We start from the raw sequence: 20,785 nt of genomic DNA on the forward strand, positions 1-20,785 counted from the left end.
CAAGAATACAGCACAGAAAGATCAGATCTGGTGTACACAGCACTGCTGTTCTGTCGCGCTGCTCACTAGAGACGAGAGGGTGCAACCGTCGTCATGTTGTCTTGCGCCAGTCACCGCGGTCCGGCATAGGGTTGCACCAGCTGTGCGAAAGGTCTCATGTAAGTTGGGATGTAAAGTTCACTCTAAGGGCTTCGTAACTACCAGTTAGTTTGTAACGAAGTCAGTGCTTAATTTAGTTGCACCACCTGTTCTTAAGGCAAGACTTAACTAGTAGGTCATAAGCTCTCTGTAAAGTGATGCGTAGTCACATAATATGACGTTTACCTGTATTGATCCAATAAACAGCCTTCAAATCTGTACACAGAAGTGTTAAATTGCCGTGAATTTTAATTTGATCTTGTTACAGTTGATGTTCAAACCATAAATTCATAAAGCCACTTTTGCTGGTTCACAAATGGCATAAGCAGATTTGTTTATGATTTTCAATCCATTACAACTTCTATAGCCATGGATGATTTTTACTAGAGGTCGGCCGATATATCGGTTTTACCGATTAATCTGTACCGACAGTTGCTTTGTGGAACTATCAGTTATCCGCAATCAGCAAAAATCGACGCCGATAGATTTTAGTTTTTGCATTCCTCTATGGCCAAACCCTTTATCTAGTTACTATATAAGCTACTAAAAGCTTAATTGGGTCAATGTTTTATATTGGAGCATTGCAATGAAGCCAAGACTCTGCAGCCATCACTGTAAATGGACTAGTTCCTGATTATTAATGTGAGGTAAACAGAGGTAGACCGATATATCAGTTTTATCTATTAATCAGTGCCGATAGTTGCTTTTTTAAACTATCGGTTATCGGCAATCTATACCGATAGTTGTCAATTATTTTTAATTATTTTTTTTCTGCAATTAACAATGATGTAGGGATTTGTTGTATCTTAATCTTTGATCACTGACAATATACATATCCTCACTTCAATGCATATTTTGTTATTTTGATAAGATAATCAAGTGTTTTTAATTGGAGTGAGGGCATGCGACATCGTGTCTCCAACTTCATATCTTTTATAATATTAAACCTTTTTCATCATTAAATCTGATCTGGTGAAATATCTTTACAGAAGCCTTAATCTGGTAAATATATAGCTAAAAAGTTTAATTTGGTAAATATTTACGTATAGAGCATTGCAATGGAACCAAGTCTCCGGCATTTTAAAATAAGAGTCCCTTGTGTGTTTTGGGCTTGTTTATGGTCAAAAGTCCCACACCAAAATGTTATTTTCTGGTAATTATTGGGATTTTGGTTAAACACCATTTTTACTCATTTTACAAATTTTGGACTCTTGTAGCATTTATGTCTGTGCTTGTCTTATTAAGAAAAGACTAAATATTTTTTAACATTCCATAAATCCATTTTAAAACTATCGGCCTGTTCCATCAGTTTAGTTATCGGTATCGGCAATATCCACTATCGGTCGACCTCTAATGTGAAATGTTGTAAAAAATAAAAAAAAAGACACATATGCCAATTGATCGCTGATGATCTACTATTGATGAATGATGATCTGTATATGAATTACTGCTCATACAGTATTTATTAACCTATATGACAACTTTTACTTTATTGATTATATTGTAATACACTGTAGATGATTGTAAGAGTGCGTGTTTTGTTTTTCCTTGTGTGAGCTGGATGCACAGACGTTTCAAAATAAAAGTACCCGATGTACTTCAGGCTAGTTTATCATTTAAAGTCCCGTGTTATGCACCAAGTCAAGGGATTTTGGTTGCGAAATAAACTGGATCTGGGATTTTATTTTGGACTCGTCACCTGTATGTATTAGGGATGCACCGATACCACTTTTTTCTCTTCCGATCCGATATCTGATATCTTAGTATCGCCCGATACCAATCCCGTTTTGCATAATCAGTTTATAATATCTTTACATTATTGTGTGGAACTAATTTGGGGTACTCTGTAATATGTATAGAAACACAAACCTCTACATTACTTCGAACATATTTTCTGGTAACTTTATTTTTTACTAGTCTACTGGATAATGGAGCAGCAATATTAACAGTAATTCCAGTATAAATGTTTTTTTTTTTTTTTTAATTATATATATATATATATGCATATATATATATATATATATATATATATATATATATATATATATATATATATATATATATAAATAAATATTTTTGTTCAATTTAGTTGTAAGATATCAGTTCACTTTTCATTCACAGTTATTTTTTGGAACCCATTCAACTTAAATATTGTTATAAACTGTAAACAAATAATAATAATAATATTAAATTATTGTTATTATTGACTTTTAGAATTTGAAATATAACAGTAATATTTCTCAGTCTTGCACCTTTAAGGAAGTCTCTCCAGGAAGTCCTGAATGTGTCTGTTTGTAGGCACGTTCACAGTAGTTTAATTCGCTTCTTATTCAAATTCTGGTAAAATGCACCTCCGGTGCCGTTCTAAATACATATTATAAGTGAACCGAACTACTGAGCATCTACATCTGAGATGTTGTTAGTGAGGAGCGCTCAAATATTGCGCACAGTGAGAAGGCTAAAAATAGCCACGAGTGTGTCAACAGAGCTAACGCGCTGGCACTGCACGTGCATTTTATATATTTACTTATTAAACACATCCTTTTGTGATTCAGAGCTATTGCACGTCTTAAAAGTGGCTTTGAATAAAATGTGCGTGTCATATGAACTGCTTTAATTGTGTTTTTATGGTTCTTTTATGTCATTTTTGGAGCTTGACAGTAACGAACATGACTAACACACAGTATCGGATTTGGATCAATATCCAATCTGTATGAAAACATCAGTACCGGAGCCGATACCGATCCAAGTATTGGATTGGTGCCATCCCTAGTATGTATGTCTATTCCTGTTACAGTAAGAAAACACTAAGACAACAAATCAATTCAATATCAGCCAATTAATCGGTTATCTGCCTTTTCCTCCACCTTAGTGTAACAGACAGGTCTCTCATTCATCGGGAAAGGAGGAAGCAGGAACCGGATTAACAATGAATAAGACTTTAATTCCAACACAAAACGCTGAACTGCGCTGAACTGAAACATAACACACTTCGACACACACACAGCCCTGTGTGTGTGTGTCTCTCTCTCTCTCTCTTCTCTCTGGCGTTCCCGACTCCTCCTTTATCCCTCTCCCGCTGATTGGGCAATTCAGCGCCGGGCGTGCATCCTCACAGCCCAGCCACGCCCTCCTCCTCATCACATTTTTGACAATATCCACTATTGGTCAACCTCTTGTTTTTAAGGTCGTTTACGATAGTTGCTTGTCAGACTGTGTGACATTATGTATATTCATTATGTCGATACACATCATAGTCAAGACTTTAGTCCCAATTTACAGTTGACTAGGTGTTTTAAGTTATCTGACTGACCTAGGAATATCTGACAATGCAAGAACTTTGTCGAGGGCTAATATTCATCACAAAGATAATTAATCGGCTGTAAGTGTCGCACGATTTTGCTCTACAACAAGAGAAATCTTTTACAATTCCCAAAATTTGTCTAATCGCACAGTGTATAACAAAGCATTCTTGCAATTGTGAAAAACTTATACAACAACAATGTTCAATACATCACAGAAAACCACATTTTTAAGTTAGCAAAGCATAAAAACAGGTGTGTATAATCAACAAACATAAGATTTGGTAGCAAGGGCCTCCAACTCTTTCACAGTGGGCCATCCTTATTGTTGAGGCCTGCAATCTGACCCCAAACTATAGCCAAATACCCTGTTAAAATGCATTAAATGGTCACATAATACAAACACACCTGACAGTCACAAACACACATAAACATCTTACACACTCCTGCTTCACTGAGGTATGTCAGCACTTCACATGTGTAATTATAAACAGGATAAACTTCACTGTTAAACTGCATGATTGACTAATTACTGAACCACAATCAAAATATGCACAGACACACACCCACACACACACATACACACACACACACACACTTCTGTGCACTTGTGTCTGCCCTACCTCAGAACATAATCCAGTGACTCACCAACTATTAAGACCATTCACAGTGACACACACTCGATGAGAAAGGGTGCTGGCAACTTTGTCAGTCTGATTTAATCCATTCACACTGAACAGAACACATTCGACTGTCCACACACACTGCTAGTGTTCAGATGAGACACACTGGCCATCAATCTTTTGACACAAACATTTGAGCTGCTAATCATCCTAAATCTGCATTAACAATCTTTGAAAAACGAGTTCTCTTTACAGGGAATAAGAACCCTTCACTGACCCTGTTCACATGCACTTAAGAAAACGGTTTATTCCAGGGTTTTTGCAGAAAGCGGCGTTCTGAAACGTCATGTAAATGAAAACAGCATTTCCCTTACGCCGTTTAAAGGATTAAGGAAAAGCGGTTTAACACACCTGGGTTTCTCCCGGAGAATGCATCTAATGTAGTCATGTTAACGCACTATAGGGACAGAAGCGCTCATTTTAAGAGCTAACCGATAATTATACTTTGAGTTTTAACCCTTTAAAATGCCACTGCTAATTAATTAAAAACCAACTAAACTTTTTGACTTGCATAAACTGTATCGTAATATATACATATACATATATTAATTAGATTTATAAAATATAATTTTTGGTTAATGTCAGGGAAATTTAACACACAGAATAATGCTATTAACCCTTTAAGCTCTGAAGGTGCTTTTAAAGATTTCCTGTTTCCGTGGCATACCCAAAATTAAAGGCGTATAACTCAAGGGGGAAAACAAGGAGGGTCGAGTGTTTGGTATCATTGTATATAACTTTTCAAATGTTTTAATTATATAGATTATGATAAATTCTGAGGCTCCTAGCTTAAGAAACTGCTGGAATAAAAAAAAAAAAAAAAAAAATTATATATATATAGAGCCAAAAATTTACCTTTTTTATTTTTTCTGATTTGACATTATATATCTTTGGTTGTAAATAAGGTGGCTCAGAAAAACTGCTTTAGTTCCCAATCATGTCAACTGTAACTGATAAAAAATTGTGTGTTGATACGACAAAGCAATCAAAAGTTATAGCATTAAAAAAATAATTTATCATAGTGTCCAAAAACATCCCCAAGTGTCCAAAAGCCTCTCCAAATAAATAAAACATAATAACTGTTCATAAAAACTAATTACACATGCCTAAAGACTCCAATGACTCAAGGTGTGCATAGCATGCAGATATGATTTTAGTAATGAGATGTAACAGAATGAGTTTCATTCTGTGCCATTTGAGTCATCATTGAGTTTGTGTCATGTATTTGGCGCCATCTCCTGGTGGCCATATGTAACATTGTGCTTCATGTGGATTATCTAATGATCTATGCATCTGATTACCTTGTGTGTGTGGGCTCATCTGAAGATAATCGCTTCCTCTAAGTAATGGTATGTGATATTTTGTGTTACGTTTTTTTTCTGTAAAATTATAAGTGAAAACGCAGCATATAAGCAACACCAACATAAATGTCAAACATATATACTTAGCTGTTCCTCACTATATTTTTGTCTTTGAGTCAAACAAATAGGCTGGTTGTATTCTACTCTTTAAGAGCTTTCCAACAACAAATGATACAAGGCTATTTGATGAGTTTGAAGATTTTACTGACTACAATAATATATACAGTGTAACATTTTTCATAAATTATCAAAATGGAACACTTCTGATTTGTCTGCAATTTTCAAAGCACTTGTTCAGTTCAGGTCATAATGCCTTAATGCATTGAAAAGTAGAGCTTCTACGCTTTCAAATGATACCTATTTTGTGTTGGTCAATGTTTTATTCTCCTCGCATTATCCATTCGTGCATGAACAAATACATCAGTTTGCCTCAATATGAATCAAAAACCACAGCGATGGGTAACCGTAGCCATTCTAGTCATAAAGATATTAACTAGTTACATAACTTCAATTTAAATGCAACTCTGAGTCAGCAGCTATTTTGCCTGCCGCAATTTCAAACTTTTATCATAAACAACAAACAAACATTTCCTTCCAACAACAATAAAAGGTACAGCACCCATTCAAAGATCAAAGTGATGGCGTCTCATTCTATTCTCTTTTTCAAAGTGGGTTTGTCATTTCACCATGAAATAAATTGACGTTACTTGTTAAATACTGTCAGTTCTGCCCGTCTATCAGTTTCCCCACTAGAGCTGAACATTTAGACAGAATAAACTCTAAATTCCCCTAAAGTGACAAACACTCGCACCTTTTATCCATTTTTATATTCGTAAGGGTTTATATATCATTCTCTCTCATCTATATTTATATAAAACTTTTTTAGTCTGCCTCCTATTTTTTCAGTTCATCTCTTAGAGTTTCTTTCTTTCTGATGCTCATGAATATTACTTTGAGATTTAGTGCCTCCATTACCTCAGATGCCCTTCCTGTCAAATCTTATGTCATAATTATAATAACAGGAAAAAACATAACCAGCATTAGATAACATACCACTTTCTTGTTCTCTCTCAGGAATTCCCCAAAGTCTGACATAATCTGAATATTAGGCCTATGTTTAAAACAGCAGAGGGTTTAGCAAGTATTTTTAGAAATTAATCACATATGTTAAGTGACTGTCTAGTCGGGAAGGTCCACTCAGAAACTGTGCCAAAGAAAACTACACAAAGTCCACAGTTTTTGTCTAGTTTTATCCAAATCTACGAATTGGATACAGTACAGTGGATCCAAAGTATTTGGACAATTAAGACACACCTATAAACATATGAATGTTGCTGCATTAAATAACAAAATATCACAAAAAGAAGTTTATTGGTTTAAAATGATCAAATAGGCTGAATAGATAGATATACCTTCCTAAAAGACACATTTCTGTCAATTATATTGTTGCGTTTTCCTCAGAGGCATTTAGCGGCGTGTTATTAAAGATCTGAATAACATCACGTGATGCATCTCAGAATTTTTAGACTGTAACTCCATTTGTGATTTTATGAACACTCTTGTACTTCTGAAATAACCAAATGTTCTTTTATACTCTGGAATATGAGGAAACCCTCATAAATAGTTCTGAATCAGCAGCAGTCGTGTTTTTATTTTATTTTTTTGGACGTCAGTGCTTCGCTGCCGAGAACGTAATGCAGGTTCAAGTTTATACACAGAATACCAAACCTACTGCTCAGTGAGCCCATATTCCTCAGTGGAATGTTCCAGTAAAAATAATGAGCACCATCAAGACGGGCAGCATTACAGGTGTCAGGGGACATTTGTCAATTAAGAGCCCAAAAACAACTGGATGCATTCATTCACAATATTGTTTTAGGGCTGATAAGTAAAAACTTTAGAAAAATGAATCTCACAAAAGCTATCAAGAAAATGTCCATGTCATTAACGTCCTCAAAATGAAAAAAGGGAATAAGAAATAATTTGCTGAAGGAAAATGAAGCCAAATTTTAGACTAATTAAACAAAAAATTGCATTGTGACACATCTGCCTAAAAATACTTATTACCATAATGCAAAAACTGCTCAGTCGCTTTATAGTAATTAAAGTATATATATATATATATATATATATATATATATATATATATATATATATATATATATATATATATACATACACACACACACACACACACACACACACACACACACACACACACACACACACACACACACATACACACACAGTTGAAGTCAGAAGTTTACATACACCTTAGCCAAATACATTTATACTCAGTTTTTCACAATTCCTGAGGAGCCTTTCAGGTTATGTCAATATAGGACTTTTACTGTGGATATAGATACTTGTCTACCTGTTTCCTCCAGCATCTTCACAAGGTCCTTTGCTGTTGTTCTGGGATTGATTTGCACTTTTTGCACCAAACTACGTTCATCTCTAGGAGACAGAATTTGTCTCCTTCCTGCGCGGTATGATGGCTGCATGGTCCCATGGTGTTTATACTTGTGTACTATTGTTTGTACAGATGAATATGGTACCTTCAGGCGTTTGGAAATTGCTCCCAAGGATGAACCAGACTTGTGGAGGTCCTCAACTTTTGGTCTTGGCTCAAGGTCTTGGCTGATTTCTTTTGATTTCCCCATGATGTCAAGCAAAGAGGCACTGAGTTTGAAGGTAGGCCTTAAAATACATCCACAGGTACACCTCCAATTCAGTACACCTCCTATCAGAAGCTAATTGTCTAAAGGCTTGACATCATTTTCTGGAATTTTCCAAGCTGCTTAAAGGCACAGTTAACTTAGTGAATGTAAACTTAAAAGTGAAACAATCTGTCCGTAAACAATTGTTGTAAAAATTACTCATGTCATGCACAAAGTAGATTTCCTAAATGACTTGCCAAAACTATAGTTTGCTAATATGAAATCTGTGGAGAGGTTAAAAAATGAGTTTTAATGACTTCAACCTAAGTGTATGTAAACTTCTGACTTCAACTGTATAATTAATATATATATATATATATATATATATATATATATATATATATATATATATATATATACACACACATATACATACATGCATACACACACTACTAGTCAAAAGTTTTGAAACATGACTGAAATGTTTCTCATGACCTTAAAAACCTTTTGATCTGAAGGTGTATGCTTAAATGTTTGAAATTAGTTTTGTAGACAAAAACATAATTGTGCCACCATATTAATTTATTTCATTACAAAATTAAACTTTTATTAAATGAAATTGATGACTTGGACCAAATAATAAAGAAAAGCAGCCAATAAGTGCCCAACATAGATGGGAACTCCTTCAATACTGTTTGAAAATCATCCCAGGGTGATACCTCAAGAAGTTGGTTGAGAAAATGTCAAGAGTACATTTCTGCAAATTCTAGACAAAGGGTGACTACTTTGAAGATGCTCAAATATAACACAGTTTTGATTTATTTTGGATTTTGTTTAGTCACAACATAATTCTCATAATTCCATTTATGTTATTCCATAATTTTGATGACTCTACTATTATTCTAAAATGTGAAGAAAAATTATAATAAAGAATGAGTAAGTGTTTCAAAACTTTTGACCGGTAGTGTACATATATATATATATATATATATATATATATATATACATATATATAGGTAAAACAAAAGTGCTTATTTAAAAAAAAAAAAAAAAAAAATTAAATAAAAAAAAAAATGCTGTGCTTTGACGTAAAGGAGGTGTAAAGCTAAAAAGCATCCTACAAAATGCAAAAATTGTGACAATAACTATGAAAACTATGAAAGAAATAATTATGTGTGACAAAATGTTAAAAAAAAAAAAAAAAAAAAAAAAACGTGTTTACACTGCATGCCTTTATTGGAAGAAAAGTTTTTACACAAACACTGTTCTGGTAAATTTGACCGAGAACAGTAATAGCGTTAGTCCAATATGGACAGAGCACAAAGCTGTAAATTTATGTTGATTTAAAATCAACGAATTTATTGTATTTAATTTAGGGATGAAATATGATAACAAATATGAAAATATTTGGCCAATACCGATTTTAACAAAAATCTATAGGCCGTTACCAATATTTTGCCACTTTCCTTATTTTGTTTAACTTTGGAATTATGCTTCACAAAAGCTTTTTCACTTTTCTAACAATAAACAATTTCCAGTGAACATAGATTGGATCTGCTGAACACATGACAGGCCAAAAGTTTAAAGAGAGCCACAATGAAAGATGAATATAAGATAAATAGAAAAATAACTAAATATGATAACATGATGGTTGATATGAAAAAAACTTCTATTATACTTCTAAAAAAAAAAAAAAATTGCACTTCTGTTTTTGCAGTTCAAAACAACAGAACTCACACTGTACATGTATGTACTGCATATAATAGAACATTACAAATTCATATTATGAATATGTCGGGAAATTCCACAGAAATGTCAACCACATAATGGAAAAATAAAAAGTTAACCAAATGAACAAAACCATCTTTTAAATTCTGTATTATAATGGTATAATGGACAATGGATAATGCTATCCAGATCGCTAGAGGGCGCCGCTTGCTCACAGAGTGCTGACTAGAGCGCTGAATGCAGACTATATTTTAAAACGCATACATTTAAAGGTGCACTCAGTAATTTTAAGTTTAACTCCTTAAGACATGAATTGTAATTTTGCAATATATGTATAAAATCATGAGCACTAATTAAATGAAGACTCCAGTCATATCAGTAACCTTATAAAAGCTGTTTTATTCTATATGGAGAGGGTCCGCACATGGGGGCTGCCATGTTAGAATCACATGACCAGCCGAATACTACTTGCTTAATCTCAGTAACCGTCCTGTTATTGGACACTTTCACTCATTGATTAAAGTAATCATGGCGGACTGTGAATACTAAATTACTACAATGGCATCTGAAACTGAAAACTATTGATTTTAAATGATGCTGCATCCATGCCGCTAGGTGTCAGTGTAAGTCCAAGATGACACAAAAACAAAAGTTACTGAGTGCTCCTTTAAGGTTTAGTAATTGCGCAAGGCCATATTGCAATTTTATTCTTAATTCAATCAATCACGCAGCATTAATGGATTTCATACTTATATTTCAGAAGTCAAAGTCTGCTGGTTTCAAAGTGTTTTGGATGGTTTCCCTCATCATGTAGTCTACAGGCAAGTGCGTCACGTCCATTTATAGCTGTTTTTCCACATTAACATAAGAATGAGAAAGAATAAAAATGAAATATTACATGTTCTAATGAGTGCCAACCCTTCTTCATATTGTGGATATTATTATTTCTAGATTGTGCATTTAAAGTCATACACAAAGTGTGTTACTAATTCATTATAAATAAACCATCGGTTTATCATATCAGCATTTTCATGCTTATAACTAATATGTGGATTGTTTTAATTTGATAAATAATTGGCTGATAAATATCGGCAGCCGATACCGGTGCATCCCTGATTATAGTATTTTTTGTACTGTAATAAAAGTAAATGACATTGATAAAGTAAATTAACGTTGATAATTACAAAAAACAAACAAACAAATAACACACAAGTGACACACCCAGAGGGGTCATACATGCGGAAAGTATTGTTTTGTCTGTAAACAACATGAAATCTAAATCATATCGCAGTATCTTTCACGTGTGTACTCATGAGCTCTTGGGCGAGCAATAGCTAATCATAACAAGCACGTTAAAACGAGGGACAGGATATGACATCATCAAACAGGCACGCTGGACTGCGGTGTCTCTCAGCAGGGGTTAGTTGTAAACGATGACATGTGCACATGGCCTTGTTCAGCGTTATTTTCAACTGGTGTAATCACACACACACACACACACACACAGAGTGGTCAGAGATGCCTTCTAACTAAAACACAACCTTTCACCTGTTACAGAACAACACCATCATCAGGTGTGTGTGTGTGTGTGTGTGTGTGTGTGTGTGTGTGTGTGTGTGTGTGTGTGAGTGAGAGAGAGTTTTATGTCCTTGCTACACGGCGAGTATGAAAGCATTCAGCTGGCAGAATGACACAAGGATGGCTCACTCCAGACCCAAAGCACAAAACCATTCCACCCTACTGTGTACACTTTCAAGTGAACGCTCCCTATCAAAGAGGCCACACTGTATTTATCCATGACATCACAGTGATAGAGCAGAAAATGAAATTCTGGACTTTTTCAGACCTTTCTGGACTAGAATCATTTATCAAAATCATAACAAAACAACAGATAAAAACTAACTGTATTGCGCACAATTGTAAGAATTCCCGCATGTTCCATGTTCATAATGCGGGGAATTCCCACAGACTTTTTTTTCCCACTTTAATACGTAGCTGACAATTAGTAAACCAATCCATTCAGATGAGCAAATCAAATCAACAATCTTGTCTTTGAATCAAACTGCAATTCCAGAATCTATGCGAGTCTCTTCCTCTCTCTCGTGCAGCAGGTTATTGAACACTTGAGTTCAGTGTGAGCGTGCGCAGTGAGGAAGTGCATATTAACCACACTTAAGAAGTTACCGATGTATAAACCTTCATAAACCTGTTAATCGCGAATGCCATTATACCGCATCTCTGTAAGCAAGTGATGCAATAAAACAATCACTCCCGTTTATAATCAACAAAGCTGTTTACGTCGCAATCGTGCAACGTTGGTGCGATCTAGTTTTGCCTCGTGGCATTGTGCCGCTCCCTCACAATACAGCACAGAAAGTAGGACTGGGCAATAAGGCCAAAAAATTTATCACAATATTTTTTTTTCCATATTGTTCGATATCGATATTTATCACAATATGCTTTTCATACCATTAACAGAGAAGGAAATACATTTCACATGTTTGTTAGCCCTCAAGAATAACTGTAAACCTAACTTATTCATTTACAAGTAAACTCCAGAGGGTAAGCTACCTTTAAAGTATACTTCGTTTAGGAATTAATCCTACATAACGTCTTTTCGATTAAATTTCGCCAATTTCATCATCTTCAGCTGATGTCTGACTCCGTTGAAAGACTTTCTTGTGACGCTCCACACTCCAGCTCAGTAGGTGGCGGTAATGCACCATGAGCTGGATTGCTAACCACCAATAAACATCACAAGAAGAAGAAACACTTTTTTTGCCTGTGATAGCGCCATAGATCATAAAAAAATGTTTAACTAAATGCCACATAAATAAAGAGCAATGGCGTTGATATATATTGAAAACAGATAGTATGTATATTAAAGATATACTGTATATTTATATCTTTAATATACATATTATCTGTCAATATAATCATATTATCAATATACATCGTAACTGAGCAGCAAGGTTCTCTCTCAGGACTTCATCTGTTAATATTTTGGGGGGGGTTATCATTCTCAAAATGTGGCCCCCTCTGAAATTCCAAATGCCCGCCACGTATTTTATCCTGGCGCAGACTCTGCGTGGAAGTCAAAAGGAGATGACAGTGAGTGAATGGTGATTGACATTCTGCATAAAATCTCCTTTTGTGTTCCTTGGAAGAGAAAAATTCATTTTTGGGTAAACTGTCCTTTTGTAAAAGTATTTGTATTTGCCAAGAACAAACAAGGAGGGCTAAAGGCTACAGCCTCTAGCGTCAGTCGCTAGTGCACCTCTTGAGGTCAGGAGAGTGAGGTTTATACACATTGCACAGCTATCTATCAGCTGGCTCCCGTTACACTCACCCCCCTAAACCTCACTCCCATCCGGGTCTCGGCACCATTGTGACGCTCCTGTTCTATCCGCTCCGTACGGAACTTGAACCGGTGTCTCTGGCGTGGGAGGCGGGTGCGCTAACAAGGAGGCTAAATGCTACAGCCTCTAGCATCAGTTGCTAGTGCACCTCTTGAGGTCAGGAGAGTGAGGTTTATACACATTGCACAGCTATCTATCAGCTGGCCACCATTACATATATAAGTCAGTACATGATTGCAACACATCTTGCTGTGAACAAGTGACTGAAAGCCAAAATGTAGACTCCATCTGAATAAAACGAGGTAAGAATTGAGAAAAGATAATCCTAGTGAGATTTAGATTTAAATTTCTGATGCTTTAATATTACAAATTTTGTTCCCATCCAAAGTGCGTAATTTCCCCCCATTTGAGCCATGTAAAGCCCAAAGTATCCTTTGATTTTGACGCGAACGCTCAGCGTCTGCGTACAGTCAAACGTGAACCTGTCAAAGTATACTCCATTTGATGGTGCGCACATATATAGGCGTTTGCCTATATATGGTGGTGGTGGCGTAGTGGGCAAAGCACATGGACTGGTAATCAGAATCAGGTTGCTGGTTTGATCCCCACAGCCACCACCATTGTGTCCTTGAGCAAGACACTTAAATCCAGGTTGAGAGGAAGTCCCTTTAATCTACTATGGTACTCCACAATGTACCATGTTAACTACAGAATTACCTTAGTAATTACCTTAGTTACTACTAGGGTTACAGAGTTCCCTATTCAATTCCGATTCACAAGCTTTCGATTCAGATTTCGATTCAAAATGGATTAATTTGGGTATATTTCAGTTATAATGTCCCTTTTGCTTTCATATGAAATAAATTATCTGCCAGCTAATGCGGTTAATAATACAGGGGACCTTCTAACTTGGTACATTGCGAAAATATTAACTTTACTAATTGTATTTTATTAGTTTAAATAATAAAAAAAAAATTTCCAAGGTTTCTTGTGTATATAATGAAAGTACTCTTAATGTAAATATTTAAAAATAATTTAAGTAATTACCTGAAGATTTCAGATTAGCGATGCACCGATGATTGGCCAATAAAAGCAATTATCTGCACTGTCTGACGTCGTCCGATTGTTTAAAAACAGCCGATTATGTAAACTGAATATTTCTTGTGAAACGGGGGCAAAAAGAAGTGGAGACGGAATATAAAGACATCTTTATGGGTCTAAACTCCTAAGGAGAAATTGTCTCAATTTGCAGTCATAGTGCGCAAGTGGCAAACATTTACATTTACATTTAGGCATTTAGCAGACGCTTTTATCCAAAGCGACTTACAGTGCACTTATTACAGCGACAATTCCCCCGGAGCAGTCAGACAGAAACCCCACACGTGTACACACAATGATGGTTTCCTCCCATTATGGCATATAGAGTTTCACTATTACACACCAGGTGTGTTTGGAACTCTATGGAAACCCTTTCTAAACACTGGAAGATCAGTTTGTGCATAGTAGGCCTATATTATATTTGTGTACGATATTCAACAAAAGTACAGGGTGTGGAGTAAAGTAATGCATTCATGTGGCAACAATTTTTGTTGCATAATGGATCGTTTCACCTACTGTCAAACATTCCTTGAAAGCAGTATATACTGTGCAGTATGCTAGTATTCCATTCTCTCCCTGACTCCTTTATGACATCACAGAATTCCCTCTTATTTCACTGAGCTGTTATGGAGTCACCATGTTATTTACCCAAGGCAATAAAATTCCTGTCTGTTCATTTTTCTTCTCTGTAATCGGTTCAGATCTGATAACAATAAATAGAGAGCGAGTGACAGCACGCAGCTTTACTGGCGGGAATGTTTCACAATGAAACAATGCTACAAAAAAAACAAAACAAAGTGACATTTAAAACACAATTTTAAACTCAGAATGCTTCCAGAATGAAACAATGTTACACTCAGAGCTCTCAAACTACAGCTGTGCAATTAATCAAGATTACAATTACAGCTGCCACAATTAATTAATCGTGTAAGCTGTCAATTATAGCAGTCCATGTAGGTCAACTCATGTTGCATCAAAATGTTTTATATATTTTACTGCTTTGTAACCTATCACAGACAAGTCCGTTGCTTGCTTCGGTGTATAATTTGTTAAAAATGTGGTTAATGGTTTGGTTTTTATGCTTCGAGGGCCAAAGTTGACTGTTTAGGCAACTAGTCTTGATTTACTGATGCATTAAACAGCAATAAAGTCATTCAGGAACACTTCTCTTAGCTTGTTTTGGATGTGTAGCCAACATAAAAAATACGGCATGTTGTTGATCCACCCACAATAAGAAATATTAATGTATATTCTATTAATCGAGAATAATTGCAATTGCAATATAACGGGAAAGACTAGACTATTATTTTTGTCATCATAATCGTGAAGCACAATCTTAAACTGACACAAACTTCAAATACTTTTTAAATGAAACAATGTAACACTTCAAATGCTTTCAGAATGAAACAATGTCTCACTTTAACCCTTGTGCATCTGAATAAAACGAGGTAAGAATTGAGAAAAGATGATCCTAGTGAGGTTTAGATGAGATTGTTGAAAAATTTCTGATGGTTTAGTATTACAAATTTTGTTCATACCATCCATACCAACACACCTACACAATTTTAGCTGCATAATTTATTCAGTTGTCCTGCAGTGCTCTATAATACAGCAAACAGAAAATATGGAAAAAGCATGTATTTGCTCCATAGGCTTAATGTGAGAAAAATGGTGTCAAAAAAATAATATCATATAATTAATGATTTTATGATTTAATGGCACTGGGATCAAATATTGCAGTTTAATGATTTTCAATGGGGACATTTTTGACCTGAAGGTCCTGAGTGTGACTATTTTGTGTACACAGTGTATTACAGATGTATTATAGGAACTGAGGTTGAAATACATCTTTGGCAAAATGTATGCCGTTGGCATTAACACAGCCAAAATGATTGAAAAAACAAAAATGAAAAAGACTAAAATGTCCCGATGGCTGCACAAGGGTTAAGAATCAAACTGTGTTACACCTCATAGTGAAACAATGTTGCATGTCAAATCCATTACAAAAAAGTACTATGGTGGTACTATGACACAGTCTTGATTTCAGATAATAATACCACAGTACTGAGGTTTTAGATTATTTTTTTTTGCTTGTTTAAGCCAGCCTGGTCAGCTAAAGTGTCCAGCCCCCACCTCTAAAACTAGCCAACTGACCAGCTTATGCTGTGTATGCAGCACACCCCTCTCTCTCTCACACACTTCCTCATTATAGATGTCTGAGCACGTAGCGCGCGGGCTTCAAAACATCTCAAATCACAAACTTCTCTGCTATCCGCTTTGAGTTTCTTCATTGCAACAAATATGGAAACGTTCTCCAGTTAAAGAGCAATGCAAAACTGGTGAGAAAAAAAAGTCTGCGATAAATAAATCTTCAAAAAGCGCAAATAAATAGCGCTCGCGCGTCTGTCACACGCCCGAATCTGTTACTTCACATCAAATAAAAGGCAACACAACCTGAAGCTCTACTGAATTACTGGCAGTAAAAACAGACAACCGTATGACAATAAATGCACACACAAAAACAATTAAAACACTTACAAACTTCTTCTTGCTTTCTCCATCTTCATAGTTCTTCTTGCTTTTCTTGTCTTTATCTTTGCCGCTTTTGGAAGCGCCACCGGACGCCGAATATGGATCCATTGTTACAACTCTAGTTTTGGTCTAAAATCACTTATTTATCTTCAAACATACAGGACTGTTTCTCCGCATACACACACACTCTCTCTCTCTCTCTCTGCCCCGTTCAGAGGCGTCTGATCCCGCGGCCTGGTGCAACTCCCCGCCGCGGCCCGCGCTCTTCCTCCGGCACAAAGGAACAGGAGGGAAATTTAAAAACTAAACCCCCCCAAATCCCAGCGGTGTTCTCTTTATATGGAGCCGTTACGAGCTTACAATCTCTTCTGAAGTCTGTAGAGCCTCGTCATAACGCAAAGATCTCCGAGCATTCGTCTCGTCCGTGTTTAATCGTGTAAGTTTGTCTCGACCTCTGTAACAACATACAAACTGCGCTTTATAACTGCTAATCAATCACTCTGCCGAGCTGTCATCAGTACATCCGATGATCGATATCCACTCCTTGTGCTCCATGGTAAAGAGTTCAGCTTCAGACTACAACCATATGAGTACAGATCAGCTGAAGTTTTCCGCTTTCTCTTTCTCTCTTCCTGTGTGTGTGTGTGTGTGTGTGCAGGTCCGATGGGAGGGGCCATCATGCGCACTACACACTCACCTGAGTCACAGGTAGACAAAACAATGACGCCTACTGACATTTAAACCACTCATTGATCATCCTCAAATATTTTACTTTAAACATGAATTTATAAAGGTTTGGTAATTTTATAGTCATGTTTTGATAGATTATCTTTTTGACCTTCCAAGTAAAATTGAAATTTTATTATAGTAAAAATGGAAAACAAAAATACAAAAAAGCTTATATATATATATATATATATATATTTAGTAATAATAGTAATAATAACAAATAATGACACAAGTTGACTACCTCTTAATAAATCTTTTTATAAATATATAATGTGATATAATTTTATATTATATACAATATCATAATCTACCAAAATAGTAAACAAAAAATAAAAATAAAACTTTTTGAGTATTAATAACAAATTATAGCCTATAACATAATTAGACTATCTCTTAATAAATCTTATGTTATAAATATAAAGTAATATAATTTTACACCAATCAGCCACAACATTAAAACCACCTGCCTAATATTGTGTAGGTCCCCCTCGTGCCGCCAAAACTGCACCAACCTGCATCTCAGAATAACATTCTGATATGATGATATTCTTCTCAACACAATTGTACAGAGTGGTTATCTGAGTTACCGTAGACTTTGTCGGTTCAAACCAGTCTGGCCATTCTCTGTTGACCTCTCTCATCAACAAGGTGTTTCCATCCACAGATATATATATATATATATACACTGGTGGCCAAAAGTTTGGAATGATGTACAGATTTTGCTCTTATGGAAAGAAATTGGTACTTTTATTCACCAAAGTGGCATTCAACTGATCACAGTGTATAGTCAGGACATTAATAACGTGAAAAATTACTATTACAATTTGATAAACAAATGTCAGAACTTCTTAAACTACTTCAAAGAGTTCTCATCAAAAAATCCTCCATGTGCAGCAATGACAGCTTTGCAGATCCTTGTTATTCTAGCTGTCAGTTTGTCCAGATACTCAGGTGACATTTCACCCCACACTTCCTGTAGCACTTGCCATAGATGTGACTGTCTTGTCAGGCACTTCTCACGCACCTTACAGTCTAACTGATCCCACAAAAGCTCAATGAGGTTAAGATCCATAACACTCTTTTCCAATTATCTGTTGTCCAATGTCTGTGTTTCTTTGCCCACTCTAACCTTTTCTTTTTGTTTTTCTGTTTCAAAAGTGGCTTTTTCTTTGCAATTCTTCCCATAAGGCCTGCACCCCTGAGTCTTCTCTTTACTGTTGTACATGAAACTGGTGTTGAGCGGGTAGAATTCAATGAAGCTGTCAGCTGAGGACATGTGAGGCGTCTATTTCTCAAACTAGAGACTCTGATGTACTTATCCTCTTGTTTAGTTGTACATCTGGTCTTCCACATCTCTTTCTGTCCTTGTTAGAGTCAGTTGTCCTTTGTCTTTTAAGACTGTAGTGTACACCATCTTCAGTTCTTTGGTAATTTCAAGCATTGTATAGCCTTCATTCCTCAAAACAATGATTGACTGATGAGTTTCTAGAGAAAGCTGTTTCTTTTTTGACATTTTTGTCCTAATATTGACCTGAAGACATGCCAGTCTATTGCATACTGTGGCACAAAGACAATCTTAAGCTTCATTTAATGAACCAAATATCTTTCAGCTGTGTTTGATATAATGGCAAGTGATTTTCTAGTACCAAATGATCAATTTAGCATGATTACTCAAGGATAAGGTGTTGGAGTGATGGCTGCTGTCTAGATTTGATCAAAAATGACTTTTTTCAAATAGTGATGGTGCTGTTTTTTACATCAGTAATGTCCTGACTATACTTTGTGATCAGTTGAATGCCACTTTGGTGAATTAAAGTATCAATTTCCTTCCGAAACAGCAAAATCTGTACATTATTCCAAACTTTTGGCCGCCATTGTATATATTAAGCATTGTCAGAGTCTGTCATTCAGACTTTTCAAACTGGCTTCACATTAAAAATTGTACATAGATTCAGTTCTGATGATATTATTATAAACTGGTCTAGTTGTGACTTCAAAGTCTTTAAAGTTTAAAAAATTTGACTATTCATTATTTTATTATTCCTGATATTTCATTTATTGAAATATGAGAAAGTAATGATTGTTTCGTTAGGATATAAGACAGAACAATATGATATTTTTGTATAATTATTATTATTTCATGAATCTTACTGTACATTTTTGGCCAAAAGGTATGTACAAAGTGTAAGTATAAAGAGAACAAGCCCTCATTTAATATTTTTATTATGGATGTAACTTTACAAAGAAATGATTTAAATAATTTTACATTTCTTCAAACAGAAAAGCTATTAAAACTTTAATCTTTTTAATAGGTAAGCCTGTTTTTCTTACACCTGGCATATAGTAACACCTACGGTCACTCAGCGTTTTCTATTTATTAAAAACAGAATAAATAAAGCAGTAAAATAAAACATATAATTAATAAAACATTTGTTAGCTAAGTCTGCCACCTAGTGACAATAAGATGAGCAGCCATCACAGTGAGGACCAAAATGTTGAAAATGTCTTTATAAATAAAGTGAAACATGTCAAAACCCATCTTGTGAGGACATTTGAAGGGGCCCTTACTATTTAAAAGGTTCATGGTGTCTGTAAGGAATTGGTTTCTGTATATAGCAGGCCTCACTATGATCACCTCATTTTGTCTAGATGTAAGACCAACATGTAATTAAGACTTTCCTACTTGTTTCAGACTTGCCCCATGCATAAAAGGCTAAAAGCAGAATGGACCCTAATGACTTCACACTGTTTAAGACACATTAATAGTCTCATTTCACCACCCACATTTCCAGTTTCAATAACTTTAATGTAAGACTTAAGGAACACTGCATGCTGACACCTGATTAAATCAGTTATTCAGTGATGTGTGTAATTAACAAAACTCAGATGGTTAGTTGTGTCATAAACGGGGAAAAAATGAATAGAAAAGGTGCATCGCACGTCTTGATCTTTAAGCAAACACACACATTTCTTCAATTCCTGCAAAATCCACTCTGATATTGTCGTTGCGTGTTTCATTGTAAAAGTGCTGACTCAAGTCGACACAGTTTTCACATTGAGACATTATCATCTCCTTTGTACACACTCCAGTTCATCCTGAGACTTCTTTTAAACACCCACCAGTTTGCAAAATCCACAAAAATATCAGGGTGCTTTTTTCCCCAGACTGACAGAATTTATGATAATGATAATTTC

The 20,785-nt window shown here is 35.4% G+C and overlaps 1 protein-coding gene across 1 annotated transcript in view; it reads right to left on the minus strand.

The window, feature by feature from the left end:
• Positions 1-17,482, minus strand: part of LOC127412662 (protein diaphanous homolog 1-like) — a 161,337-nt gene extending 143,855 nt beyond the window's left edge. Inside the window, exon 1 of the mRNA XM_051649208.1 lies at positions 16,868-17,482. Coding sequence (XP_051505168.1) covers positions 16,868-16,969 — 102 coding nt within the window. The 5' untranslated portion in view covers positions 16,970-17,482. The remainder of the gene's footprint in view (positions 1-16,867) is intronic.
• Between the last annotated feature and the right edge of the window lie 3,303 nt (positions 17,483-20,785).

Source organism: Myxocyprinus asiaticus, chromosome 22 (genome assembly GCF_019703515.2).
Source record: "Myxocyprinus asiaticus isolate MX2 ecotype Aquarium Trade chromosome 22, UBuf_Myxa_2, whole genome shotgun sequence".
Lineage (NCBI taxonomy): Eukaryota > Metazoa > Chordata > Actinopteri > Cypriniformes > Catostomidae > Myxocyprinus > Myxocyprinus asiaticus.